Source organism: Gobio gobio (assembly GCF_949357685.1).
Source record: "Gobio gobio genome assembly, chromosome: 12".
NCBI lineage: Eukaryota > Metazoa > Chordata > Actinopteri > Cypriniformes > Gobionidae > Gobio > Gobio gobio.
This window is the reverse complement of record NC_137105.1, coordinates 42,021,356-42,036,149: the sequence shown is the minus strand read 5'-3', so window position 1 is coordinate 42,036,149 and position 14,794 is coordinate 42,021,356. Positions and strand designations below refer to the sequence as shown.

Sequence of the window (14,794 nt, the reverse complement as noted above, 5' to 3'; positions counted from 1 at the left end):
TGCATGAATGCACCTCACGAAACTAATTTCGGACAGACTTCTTAGGCAGTGTAACCGTTTAATGATCTACAGCAAAATAGAGAGAGCTTTGGTGAGAACTAAACAAATATTTAATCACTACATTAGTAATTTGTGGCTAGAAATGACTTCAGAAGTGGAAAATATTGGTAAAAAATTTACATTTACACACAAACTGACCAGCAAACACAACTTTCGGACGCCATCTTTTTTATCCAGCTCAACTGTCACAGAATATCAAAGGCAGCGAAGGATACAAATATGCTGCCTTCAAAAATCGATTAGATGAAGGGTTCTCAGGTGACAGGAAAAGAAGCTAACATTAGATTTGGACGTGCCTTGATGCCTTTCTGCCTTGAAATGTGTCCTCTGAAGGCAGCATTTTGCAGGTTTCGGACGCAGCCCTTGTTTACTGGCTGTGAAAAACAAATGTGTCATCATTCTGAATTGTCAAAAAGCTTTATCAGAGTTTCTAAGCTGAGGGGTACTATTTTAATTATCTGAGCACATGGTCTGAAGCGCATGGCGCAGGTGCACTTAGGGCGTGTCCGAATCCACTTTTGCTAGTTTAACGATGGAAAAAATGGTCTCTTAAAGGTGTCATGAACTGGCTTTTTTTATATATATATACTGTTGTCTGAGGTCAACTTATGATGTTCGCATGGTTTTTACATTCAGAAACATCATAATGAATAATAGGCTACTTACTGCCTTGGTTTTGAGGCTCTCTGAAAAACGATCGATTTTGATGGGCGTGCCGCATTGACGACTTGGAAGTAAACGCCCACGGCTAGGATTTGATAAGATTTGCATATTTAATGAGCTTCTGCTCTCCTGTCAGTGACAGCGTATGGCAAACGCAACCGGAATGAATCACCCAGCCCACAGCCAGGGCTCGCAAAATGTCTTTATCAAACAAACACAATGATTCATCTCTCATCCACCCGCGATTGATTGGAATGTTATTTCTGTATCATTTCGCTCGATCATCAGTGAATATAACCGCAAACCGTACACACACACACACGCGGGCACTGAAAAGCACATAGCCCCAGGACTTTGGGCTTTGCGAGCTGGCGTTACAAGTCGGAGTCTGATCACGAATTAACCAATAACACCTTCTCCAGCCTGTGACCGCGTGCTAAGGTATGTCATCAATAGATATCAAACGATCTGTAACAATGCAATACTAACACATATAAAAAAAACATGTTTTACTCACATAAGTGTGTTGCACCGTTCCTGTCAGATCCAATATATCTGGGCTTGGTGTCTATAAAAGCTTTTCTTTGACTTAGAAGGACGTTTTCAGCTCTGAAATTTACAGGATATTCTTATATCACGATGAACTTTTATATACCAAAGGCTCAAAGGAAAGTTGATTACTCAATTCATCACCCCTTTAATGAGTCATGGGTGTGTTAAACCAGAGTCTCATCTCCCATTCCCTTTTAAAGCTGGTTGTGCTTGCACCATGGCGGATTCACTACTTACATGGTGGAATTTGCGAGCTGGAAAGACTGAACGCTTCTCCAAAGAGGAATCCTTTTATTTTTAATATTTAAAAATATAAAAACAACATGTCTCTGTGTGTGTAATAAGCAGAGTGTACACGCGTTGTGCACCCGCCTATAGGTGCACATTACTAACGTGCTCTTTTAAACACAACAAATACTGCGCTATTGACTTTAGGCCAGGTTTTTGTTGGTCAAGTTGCCTCAAAATAGCAATGCGCCAACAATGCGTCTGAACACACCTCGTTTTCAGGCCAGCATACCCATGGGCGAAAAGATGGGCGTGAGTGCATTTGCATTTAAACAACGTGGTGCTGGACGTGAAAATGATAACTGCATCAGAGTAAAACCAGCAAAAAAAAACACTTGTGTCGCGTCTGCCGGGTGTATGATATGGCCCGAGGTGTGTAATTTCTGTGAGACTAGTATCACTAAATTTGATTGCATAAATAACAACTCACCCTGTCTTCCAACTGATTGGATAAACATATGGCTCCGCCCCACTCTCATGCCATTGGTTGATCCAGTGATGCTATGCTGGGCTCAAACAAACCACATTTTTTCAGGGGAATCAAACAAATGGCTCACTTACGGTTGTGCAAATATAAAGTTGTGACAGGAGAAAGTATTTTTATTTAAAAAATTACACACTTCTCCTTTGGAAGGTCGGCATGGAACGGAAGTTACGATAGTCTTTTCTTCTTTATTGCGATGTATGTCCAAGTGAAAAGGCATCTCGAACAAGAAGAAATGTAGGCAGGGACTTGATATTGTCAATCGGGAATGCAGCCATATCACCCTGTAGCCCAAGACTGGTTTCCCGGACTGTGCCTGGTCAGTACCTGGATGGGAGACCTCCTGGGAAAACTAGGCAGTGAGGCCAGCAGGGGGTGCTCACCATGTGGTCTGTGTGGGTCCTAACGTCCCAGTATAGTGATGGGAACACTATACTGTAATGAGCACCGTCCTTCAGATAAGACGTTAAACCGAGGTCCTGACTCTCTGTGGTCATTAAAAATCCCAGGATGTCCTTCGGAAAAAGAGTAGGGGTGTAACCCCGGCATCCTGGCCAAATTTGCCCATTGGCCTCTGTCCATCATGGCCTTCTAATCATCCCCATATTCGATTGGCTTCATCACACTGTCTCCTCTCCACCATAAGCTGGTGTGTGGTGGGCGTTCTGGCGCAATATGGCTGCCGTCACATCATCCAGGTGGTGCTGCACATTGGTGGTGGTTGAGGAGACCCCCCCCCCCCCCCTTCCATGTAAAGCGATTTGAGTACCCAGAAAAGCGCTATATACATGTAACTAATTATTATTTAATTGATTGAATAGTTGTATGTTTTTGGTTTGCTATTGCTGTGATGTCATGTGAGTGACAGGTTGTTCCGCCTTCACGCCAGTAAACATCAGAGAAGAGATATTGTTGCAAGAGAGGGGGGATGTTATTTTGATTAAAGATTACGAGGGCACAAAAAGATGTGCACAGATACATCACTCATAATAAATACTTGCAATATTCCCAAAAAAATAAGATTTGTCCATTTTGGTTTCATGTTAACTTATAAAATACCATAAGACAACCTCAAAACAAATCTTAGAAATGCGCTAAACCAAAACAGTGACATAAGTTTAAAAAAAACAAAAAACATTTACAGATATACAAGGACGTAATCTTGTTGTTGCTCTAGTATATTACCCATAATCCATCTTTTGGTCCGGGGTTTAATCCATCCTTTCATTCCAAAGTGTTTTTTGTGCATCCACTTTTCAGTTCATCTCTTCATTCATATCTGGGAATGGAGGCTATGGTTGCATCTCGTACTGGCCCTCAGTAGCAATGAAGAAGTCATTGAGTGTGTCACATAGGTGTTCAAATGTGGGCCTGTCCTCTGGCCTTTCCTTCCAGCATTTCTGCATGATGTCATACAGCTCTCCCGGACATCCATCTGGACACGGCATTCTGTAGCTGTTGTCAAGGTTACGGATCACCTCCGGATTCGTCATGCCTGAAATTGTGAGGAAAGCACAGGCAGGTTGTTAAAGATCTGCCCATCTATTCTACACAGTTCTGAATGGAAAGCGAAACCCAAGAGAGAAAAAGCCATTACCTGGATACGGTACTCTGCCATATGTGACAATCTCTGTCAAAAGAACTCCAAAGGACCAGACGTCTGACTTGATGGTGAAAGTACCAAAGTTGATGGCCTCAGGGGCCGTCCACTTGATAGGGAACTTTGCACCTGATCGGTAAAAAAGACAGTGACAGTAAACCTTTCATAAACGTGACGTGGAACAGAGATGCATGCATGGAAATCTAATTCATAATTTGATGGTATCAGTTACCAAAAATGACTATAAATAAAGCCGCAGGGACAGAAAAATCTGCCTTAAAGTGGTAAAAGTGGCAAACTTCAACATGGAAAGAAGCTATTTTTGAACGCCAGTAGCTCGTACCCCGCTTTAAATGTCAGATATGTCAGTACATCGTATTAGAAACCAAATGTCAACAATGACTGGTGCCTATTAATTTGTGGTAGTGGAAAAAGCACTGCATTGTGGGAATAAATTAGTGTACTTACCTTCTTGTGCAGTGTATTCAGATTCTATGATCCTGGCAAGGCCAAAGTCTGCTATTTTACAGTGCAGAGTCTCAGAAACGAGAATATTAGCGGCGCGCAGATCTCTGTGAATGTAGTGTTTCCCCTCTATGTAAGCCATGCCTTCCGCAACCTGTAACATAGAGAGAGTTAAGTGTGTAGTGAAGTGGTCCCACAATGAGTGGATAACAAAATGTACTGTTAAAATCATCATTTACCACTCAAACATTTAATTTAGGTTCTGGTTTAGGTGATTGTAATTATTATTATTACTATAGTAATTACATGTACATGGTGTAACAGGGACACTAAACAGGTAAAAATTCTAGAAGTTTTGAACTCAAAGTTAACCTTAATCTGGCTTCGCTTTTCGAACACATACATAAAGCACTTGCATTTATATATCATTGCATTTATATTTGCAATGCAGACCATGAAAAACAGCATCAACAAAGTGGTCTCTAACAGGAAGCTGCTTTTGCATAGAGAGCAAGATCACAGTCATGCATGGTAGGGGCTTCAGGTCGATGGAAAAATTTACGTAATATCCTGCCCGGAAGATATTAATCTAAATTTGTTGCGGTTGTTAGAAGTGTTCAGATCTAAAAAAAAAAAAATTCAGACCATGAGCCTACAAAACCAAGACCATTTCCTCTATACATCGCTGAGAGTGCAAAACAATTCTTAAAATAGTTACAGAAGTTGAATTTCATGTACTGTAGGTGGGCAGATTTCTACGTACTGCGTTAAAATGTATCCTTGAAATCTAGCCAAAAGTGATATTTGTTTTTAATGACCCTACACGTTTGATTAAACCATCAAACGAGTTTAAAAAAAAAAAAACTTTTATACTATATATATATATATATATATATATATATATATATATATATATATATATATATATATATATATATATATATATATATATATAGTTATTTAAAAATAAATATTTTTATGGTAATTTTGATTTATATATATATATCATTTTTATATATAAGATTTTTTTTATTTTTGCATATTAAAATAAAATCTGTATTTATTGTTTGCCTATTTTTCCCAGATAATTTTGTATACTTTAACCAAGTTTAGTGTTTTGTTTTTTTTCTCATATTTAACTATAACTTTATATAAATTATATAAAAAAATAAAAAAAATAATATATATATATTTTTTTTTAAATAATTTATATAAAGTTATAGTTAAATATGAGGGAAAAAAACAAAACACTAAACTTGGTTAAAGTATACAAAATTATCTAGGAAAAATAGGCAAACAATAAATACAGATTTTATTTTAATATGCAAAAATAAAAAAAATCCATAAAACAATCAGCTCACAGGAAAAAGCAAACATTTTAACTACATATATTCAGTTATTAATATTTCATTGGTTCTCACAAATAAATGCGTTATCATTACAAATAAAACAATTGACTCCAAAGCACAACTATGCAATATGCTTACAAAATCTTTAACTCATTTTTAATAATATTTGAATAAAGGGTAAATATGTCAGTTTTCCTAGGTTGGGCATCACTTTTGGCCACTAATGTACATTGCAAAAGAATGATTAATTAATTGCTACTAAGCAATGAAGACAATCAAGAGAAATCATAAAAATTTAATTATTCTTACTTGAGCAGCCATATCGATCAGCTTGGGAAGTTTTAATTTATGGCCATCATCTGTCTTCAGAAAGTCTAACAAACTTCCTTTAATAAGAAAAGAACAATTGTATGGTTTGGACAGTCACAACATAATTTAATTTTAAAAAATGGTTTAGGACTCTCATTAATAATGTTATGGTCATACTAACCATTAGGCATGTATTCTGTTACGATGTAGATGGGCTCCTTGGTGACTACAGCGTGCAATTTCACCAGTCTCTCATGCTGGAGCTGCTTCATCAGATTAGCCTCCTGTAGGAAAGCCTCTGGCTCCATGGTGCCTTCCTTCAAAGTCTTGATGGCGACTTTCTGGCTGTTTTTGTAATACCCTATAAACAAGAGCCACAGGCAAATGCAGGTTTATTAAATAAACTTGTGAAGAAAACCACATCGATCTACAGCAGCTCAATGAACACAATTTTCACGACAGACACTTTACTACAAATACATTGTTGCATTCTTGAGAAAGGGCCTAGAATCAATAATTCATTATCAGATATGCTGTAAATAATAATAATAATCAGTATACAGTATATATGTTAACATCCCTAAAATAAGGTATACATTTACCTGAGAAAGACAATTGTAAAAGATATTACGGCTTGTTTTCAGAGAATATATCATGCATTTATTTTTCTCACCCAGTTTGTTCTTGTTTTAAGCACATGCCTCACTAAATATTGTTATTTAAAACAAATACAAATTTTAATTTAATAAAAAGCAAAAAACGAAGATAACACTTTATTTTACAGTATCCCTGTTACATATGTTACATGTACTTACCGTAATAACAGTACATTATGCATAATTACTTGCAACTAACACTAATCCTACCCTAACCCTATAGTAAGTACACGTAGTTAGTAAATATTACTCAGTGCTTAAATATATAATTACACTGTAACAATGACACCTTAAAATAAAGTGTAACCAAAATGAATAACACAAAAATAAGATATATTGTATGAAAACAAATATTAGGGCATTCTTCTTATCAAATAATGGTATAAGAACGTTTAAAGAATTAAAGAAAGATTAAAAGAAAATGCACGCTGTGTATATTAGCAGGAGCACATACAGTAGAAGAAATCGGGCCAGAGGTTTTTGAGTTCTGATTAATGTTGACGCTGGTGGTCAAAGTCAAAACCCCTGTGAGGTACAAATAATTTTTCATTCATGTGGCTAAAATATGACAGTATCACACAAAGCCACATGACACACAGACAAGTGCCCTTGAACAAACAAATGAAAGGCCAGTATAATTAAAATTTTACTCTGAAGTGAGGAGAATACATTGACAGGTAACGCGTTACTTAAGGTGACATACTTGTCGTTACTATAGTAATAACGGTAACACTTTATTTCACAGTATCCTTGTTACATATGTCACATATACTTACCATAATTACATGCAACTAACCCTCAACCAAACCCTAATCCTACCATAACCCTATAGTAAGTACATGTAGTTAATTCATATTACTCAGTACTTAAATATATAATTACACTGTAAAATAAAGTGTAACCCCAAACCCTAACTATAACTCAATAGTAAGTACATGTTAATTAATTTTACTCAGTACTTATTTGGATAAGTAAAATGTGTATGTCTTAAAATAAAGTGTAACCCAATGATGACATGTTCATTTTTTGTAAATTAAATATTTTATTGAATTTAGTGTCTGGTTAACGTCTTAAGCTATATTTCGAAAAATATGATTAGGACCTTTTAAGATATGGAGGCAATACTGAAGCATTGACTTGCACAAAGACTTTTCTGATGTCAGAATACTAAAAACTGAATCGGCTCGTACTTTATATTAAATCTTAATTAACTTTTAAATCAAAATAATATTTTAGAAAACTCACTAATAAACATATTTTTAGTTGGGTAGTTCTCTAGTGGCACAGTTTAGTTTGTCTTATAAGTCCCTACTCAAAAGAGTATGCGGTTTGATTCGCAGCCAATGTTTCATTTTCATGGACTCTTAGTTTGCTTATGGTTTCCTGTTTCCTTTGTGCTCATTTTTCTGCCACTATTTTGTCACCATGGTTATTGATTTATTGATTTGTGTTCTGTTCAGTATCCCTCTGTATTTTAATGGCGCGTTCCAGGCAACCCGCAACCCGTGTTTTTCCAACCTTCTACCCGTGAAAGTGCACTGGAACTTACCACCTGTTCGACGTACTCCCAGTTACGAGATTTGACGTCACATAGCCCGTGAAACAACCATGGCAGCCCCTACGGAAGCAGTGTTTATGGAAGTCGTACACGGTATTATACAAATAACGTAAAATAAAAGGTATAACAGCTTCTCTTGCCTTATGCACCATTTTTTTCTCCTTCGTTTCCCTCAAATAAGCAAGGAGTAAGCACCTTTGGCGATAGAAATGATTGTAAATGAGCATAAGCCCCGTACGGTCCGCCATGCTTTGTTTACATCTAGCTACCACAATTCCTTGTGCTCAGGCACTTTGACGTGACTTTGCCTGGAACCCTACAAAGTCGTGAGTCATGGTTAGAACTCGTGACTCACAGGCTCAAAAACCTTCCTGGAACGCAGCATTAGTCCCTCAGTTTGGTTGATTTAGTTGTCTGGTATTGCTATGCACTCTGCTATGATTCTGTTTAATACATTTAACTTTGATTTTGGATTATCTTCATCTTCATCCAGATGTCTTCCAAATGTTGTACCATGCCAGAAAAAGATTTTAGAATGTCCACCAGGGTGTAGTGTGACCACATTTGTATTTGTATTGGTGTAATCAAATCCCTTCATGATTAACAATCATCATCTTATATGAACCATGTGCTTGCAAAGGGAAGAATAAGGTTTGTTTTTGTTTTTTTCGCAAAGGCAACATTGCGCAACTGAACTTTCTTCTGCTTCTTACCCATCCACACTTCTCCAAACTGGCCGGCACCAAGTTTATTCACCATCTTCAGAGTCTCTCTGGGAATCTCCCACTCATCTTGAGCCCAGGGTCTCTGGGGGTCAGCCGTTTTACAGGGACTTCCCAGCCTCTGGCACAAACCATCCGCTGTCCCTATAGGTACAATAAAGAAGTTTGGGAAAAGAGCAAGGATGTTCAGATTAAAGCTAAGACTAGCGTCTACCAAGCTGACAGAAATGAAACCATGCTTACTGGTTTTGTCTGGAGAAAAGCACAATATGTGCCCAAACCAAAATGTGGAAAAAAGGATCTTTGTTAATTCTATACAGTTCTATAAAAAGACACAACAAACCAAAATGGGGGGAGAGTGTGGAATGCGAACTGAGACAGAAGCTGACCTATTTATCTGGTGGTTAGAGCAACTGTTTGTCACGTTTTCACAGCTACAACCACAGAAAGCGTACAGTGGAAGAAACAGAAAGGATCCTTGGTACAGCAACATCCTTTGCTCAGAATACTTACTGGAGTAATACTTCACTAGCTCTTGAAGAGAAGAAAAGGTTGTGGAGGGAGAGATGTAATAGCCACCATTATCAAGGCCTCGGATCTTATAGTGCTTGACCACGTCACATTGCTCTGGGGTGGAGTCTCTTATAGACAGGGAGAAAGCACCTGCGGAGGATCATTCAGAAACAGCAGTCAAATAACACATCTGATCATTACGTTGGGCTTATTTTGATAAACATCACCATCACAGCCGGCCAAAATCTACTCAAAAATGTGATTTTAAGGTGCTGTAATAGTCTGCTTAAAATTTCCCCATGATTTGACAGGGTGAACGTGATTTCATCAAGTGCAACATGTTCTTGGATCAACATCTCAATCAACCAATCAAATATGAGGGACGAGTTTACAGTTTATGTCAATATTAGGCTTACAACAAGGTGCTTCTACATCAGTGTTATTTACCTATCATTTCACTCTAATTTGAGGGATAACTTATGGGTGGGGTTAGGTTTAGGGATAGGGATAGGACAACACTTTCAGACAGGAATTTTGTTGATCCAGGAACATGCTGCACTAGGCAAAATCAAGGTGACTTATCTGACAGATAGGCTATCACTGAAAAAGTGTCCCAAGAACTCACACCTTTCACCCTAGGCTCTGTACAAAGCTAAAAATAATCAGAGAAGCGCTTCAGTCCCTGAACTCTCAGAAACGGATCAGGTTTCCTGACATACCTTTGGAGGGATGAAGAAAGTAATATGGCTGACATTTGCTTACAGCGCCTCAAATACAACTTACATAATTAATAGACAATTAACAGGTATTTTCTGTATGTCTTCCGGTACAGTGCCTTACTGTTCAAAAGGTTTTTTTTTTTTTGTGAAAGAAATTAATACTTTTATTCAGCAAACATGCATTAAATCGATCAAAAGTGACAGTTCTATAAAGTTAAAAAAGGTTTACATGTCAAATAAATGCTGTTCTTTTGAACAATCTATTCACCAAATATTCCTGGGAAAAAAATACTGTTTTCAAAATGTATGATGCTAATAAATGTTTCTTGAGCGGTAAATAATCATATTAGAAGGATTTCTGAAGGATCATGTGACACTGAAGACTGGAGTAATGATCCTGAAAATTCAGATTTGCCAACACAGGAATAAATTACATTTTAAAATATATTAAAACAGAAAACAGTTATTTCAAATTTTAACAATATTTCACCATTTTTCAGTTTTTCAGCCTTGGTGAGCTTCTTTCAAAAGCATTAAACAATCCTACAAAAAAGATTTACCCAAACTTCGGAACAATATACAGTATATAAACACAAATCTAATAAACTGAGTGTTAATGCTTCATGCTTATGGAGCACAACAAATTTTGCATTACAATGTTTACTCAGAATTTTTTAAAAATCAAACTATATCTGCATACAAACAAGCAAATTCCAATGAAGACTAGTTTCTGCACTTCCCCTTGCTCCGCAAGTTCAATAAAATAATAAAGGCTATTAATAACTCGCCTCATGCTCTAAGCAAAAGCACATGCAGATATCAGTATATAGTTTGACATTTGCTCTTTCAGCTCTCTGAAGGATGTGAACTTGAACAAGAGCAGCGGATTAAACTTTGAAGTTAGTAGTAAAATACTGTATGAAATACTACAATGGAATTGTTGAAAATGTTGTGCACTTTTGTTGGGCCCCAAGTAGTGAAATGTTGATGTAATTATTCAGTGAAAACGTATTAAAGGGAGACTGAAGGTTTTTGGCAACTGACCTTTGGTTGTTTCACTTTCTCGCACAAGAAATGAACCAGGTTTGTTTCCTGGCGCCAACAGAAGACGCTCTGTGTCTCTACGACTCATGTTCTTGAAAAACCATCTGGAACAGAAAACAGTAGTTAGTTCCGAGTGACATTCTAAGGATATTATGAACATTATAACAGCAGTGGAATGGATTTGGTGCCTCCCAGCTAACACAAATATATTCTAAGAACATTTTTGCCAACATTCAGGGCCAATTCTAGGATTTCAATAAGAGGGCTCAGCCCCTAATGAGAGTATGATTAAAAACAAAATGAATATATTATTTGTATACTAGGATAGACAGGAACAATACATACAGGTTCTACTCTACCTATCAAGTCAACCCCTGAATATTCATCAATCACTATACTTCTATAATTCATAGTGACCACAAAACCATTTACTCAAAGGCTAAAAATGTATGTCACAATTAGCTGCTGGGTCATTATTTAGAACAAAATAACTCCACATGTTTCTCTGTCTCGTTTAAATGAGTGCATTGACTGATCGAGTGCTGTCTGTCACTGATTGTGTCTTAAATCATTCTGTGCAGGACTGCATGTTAATCTAATGCTGACGCATGTTGATCAAGAATTTGTGTACGGATTATGGAGCTGATCACAAATTGTTTTGGGGAGCTGGGTTGAAATTTAGGGGGGATGAAGCCGACCTAAAATGGCCTAGTGACGGCCTTGCCAATGTTCCTATTAAGTTATGATAAAGTTATTTCTGAATGTTTGCTGAACGTTTAAAACATCCAGTATTTTTTCAAATGTTTTAAAAAGCTTTTATGGGTTGTACGAATGTTAAGGGAATATTAATTTTTTTTGTGAATTTTAAGGGGAACATTACTTTTTAATATTATCTGAACGTTCTGAAACAAGTAGTAACATTTCAAAAACATTAGACGTTCATCCCTAAAATGTTTCAGAAAAAAAAATGCTCTATGAACGAAGCATAAATAATGTTTATTAAAGATCTGACCATTTTGACTGAACGTTCAACATTACTGTAAGAATGTTTGTTCATAACTTTGCCAGAACGTTAGCCAAAGTTCTGAGAACAACAACAGACAACACTCTAACCCGTGTGATATTGCTTAAATGTATGCATAATATTAATCATATAATTTTCTACCTCTCCACCTCCAATGTCTGTGCTCTTGCCACGTATGAACTTGGAATATATCCCTCATAACCTGTGACCAAGGACTTCGCCAACCACCATTCACCGGTCCTGAGAAAAACATGGGACAAGTTACCATTTGTCTATAAAAATGTATTTATCTTGTGTGTGTGTGTGTGTGTGTGTGTGTGTGTGTGTGTGTGTGTGTGTGTGTGTGTGTGTGTGTGTGTTCACGGTTTTCTATCCTGAATGCACACAAACTCAATGGGACTCATGTGTATAAATCATACAGAATGTAAAATGTAAAAATGCAGAAAGTTTTGTGTGATGGGTAGGTTTAGGGGTAGGGTTAGTGTAAGGGGACAGAATATACAGTTTGTACAGTATAAAAACCATTACGCCTATGGAGAGTCCCCACAAAGATAGCGAACCAGGCGTGTGTGTGTGTGTGTGTGTGTGTGTGTGTGTGTGTGTGTGTGTGTGTGTGTGTGTGTGTGTGTGTGTGTGTGTGTGTGTGTGTGTGTGTGTGTGTGTGTGTGTGTGTGTGTGTGTGTGTGTGTGTGTGTGTGTGTGTGTGTGTGTTATATATTATTTTAGCTGACATTTCAAACCGATCATAGTCTTTGAATTTAATTGCCCAGTTCTTTACAAGACGAGATTTTCTCTTAATATAACACACTGGAAGATATATTTTAATTTTACACTCATATTACCAATAGGGCATCCATGTTATTTACTCACTCCTTAATAATCTGGAGTCTGTCCCCTTTTTTGAATTGAAGATCATTATCACTAGCAGGCTGGAAGTCATATTGAGCAATAGCAATGTTTTCATCTGAAAAGAAAATTAAATCTGTTAAAATATAAATTCAAATGTATTTTCCATCTGTAACATTTCCCTTTATGGCATAACATGTGAACAATAACATGTTATGACAGTTTCTGGCATTTTTTTTCTTCAAGGTTGTATTTTTTTAGTTTGAACACAAGATCTGCGCCCAGCAGCATTATGACAATGATGTATTCAAAATGATTTTTTTTATCAGCGAATAATTAGTGTTCAAAGAAAAATGCTCTCCTGATGCCAAATTCCACAACAACAAATGAACATGTATTACCTAGATTGTTGCTTTGGTTCCTGTGATCTCTTGACTGTAAATAAAATAAAAGGATGCATTTGCTTATTGACTAAGATGTTTTTAAAAATATGACATGTAATATAAATTTGAATATAATATAAACTGAACATAATATTCAAGCAATAACACAGATGAACAGAATCAGCACTCATCAAGAGTTAAAGCTAAATAATAAACAGAAAATGGTCTTGTTTTTCACCACAAAGCTCAAAAGACAAAGATTGTCATAAAAAAAGCAATACTTACATTAGATGCGTTAGAGTTTGATGAATTATAATGTTCATGGCCTTTACTCTTTGAGTCTTTGCGATGTTTCTGGTCACTAGAAGCACAACCCATCCTTAAAAATAAAATGTAATCATCTTCAGTGTTCATTGAACTTTATTTTATAAAAACAAATCTACTTGTTAATTGCTATCACACCTATATTCGCCGCTATCAGTCTCCGCAGTTCTCTACTCGGAGTTCAGTAATAGTCCAGAAGAAATCCACAAAGTTCCAGAAAGGCATAATACTGGGTGCTGAATAAAAGAAGAAAACATTTTAAAAGTTTAGTCTTTAAAAACCTAACCAGACATTTTTCCATTAGTATAAATAGATCACATGATGTGCTCTAGTAGACAAGCATGGTCAAATGCAAACCTTAAACCAATCACACAAATAATAAACCAACATATGAAATATTACATAAAGAATGACTGCTTACCCTTGTGATGAAAACAGATTCCATTGGACGAAAATATGAACTAGTGCAAAAGATAAACAAGATAAAGTTTGTGTGTGTTTACCATGTTTAACAGCTTGGTAGGGTAATCTAAATAAAAAAAATACATTTTTAATACAATATAAGGTTGATAGTTTGCAGATGATCGGTGGTCATTTAAAAAAAATTATTCAGACATGGTCACTGAATACAAACATCATCATATATTATGTATAATTACACAATACTTGAATGTCAAAATACGCAAATTGATAAGATGTTACAACTATATGGTCAAAGCAACATCTAAATGTAAAATATAAACTTAAAGTAAAATATATAAGTTTGTACTTACGTTTTTTATGGCCTCTAATATATTTAATAATCCAACTTCAGATTCGTAATTTCTGAACTAAGTATTTCTCTCTTTCAGACGCATACAAAGACATACTCAGACCATCTACTGCACACACACACACACACACACAATCTTCATTTGAGGCCCGTCATGTGCCCTGCGAGACCACATTAGTTAAAAGAGATAAATAGAGATCAGTAGTTGTGTTTATTTAGCTTATACTCCTCCCTCCCTTTCCTCTGTCAGTGCTTAATTCACAAACTGCAAATGCCTTAAGCATGCATATGATGAGCATGTGATGTCAGACATTGAAGCTGTAGACAACTACATTATTTAACATCCTCATTTTTAGTAACTGTTTCACTCAGAAAGACTTTAGACAAATTCATGATATGAATAGGACGGTTATTTGGAAATAAGGAAGGCTGAGCTTTCTTAGAAATACAGAAATACCAGTTC

General features: G+C 36.4%; 1 protein-coding gene across 2 annotated transcripts; it reads right to left on the bottom strand.

Moving 5' to 3' along the window:
* Nucleotides 1-1,550: 1,550 nt before the first annotated feature.
* Nucleotides 1,551-14,582, bottom strand: blk (BLK proto-oncogene, Src family tyrosine kinase). 2 transcript variants are annotated; one of them, XM_079831540.1, is made up of 15 exons: nt 14,333-14,517; nt 13,981-14,020; nt 13,698-13,795; nt 13,521-13,614; nt 13,254-13,287; nt 12,877-12,970; nt 12,148-12,246; nt 10,983-11,086; nt 9,220-9,369; nt 8,698-8,850; nt 5,952-6,131; nt 5,771-5,847; nt 4,116-4,266; nt 3,645-3,776; nt 1,551-3,542 (listed from the first exon to the last, which is right to left on the bottom strand). In XM_079831540.1, exons 4-15 carry the CDS (start codon nt 13,611-13,613, stop codon nt 3,340-3,342), a joined length of 1,470 nt encoding a protein of 489 aa, XP_079687666.1. In that variant the 5' UTR covers nt 13,614; nt 13,698-13,795; nt 13,981-14,020; nt 14,333-14,517; the 3' UTR covers nt 1,551-3,339. The 2 variants fall into 2 exon arrangements, with proteins under 2 accessions (XP_079687666.1, XP_079687667.1); XM_079831541.1 differs by having other exon boundaries at nt 2,139-3,542; nt 13,981-14,088; nt 14,333-14,582.
* Between the last annotated feature and the right edge of the window lie 212 nt (nt 14,583-14,794).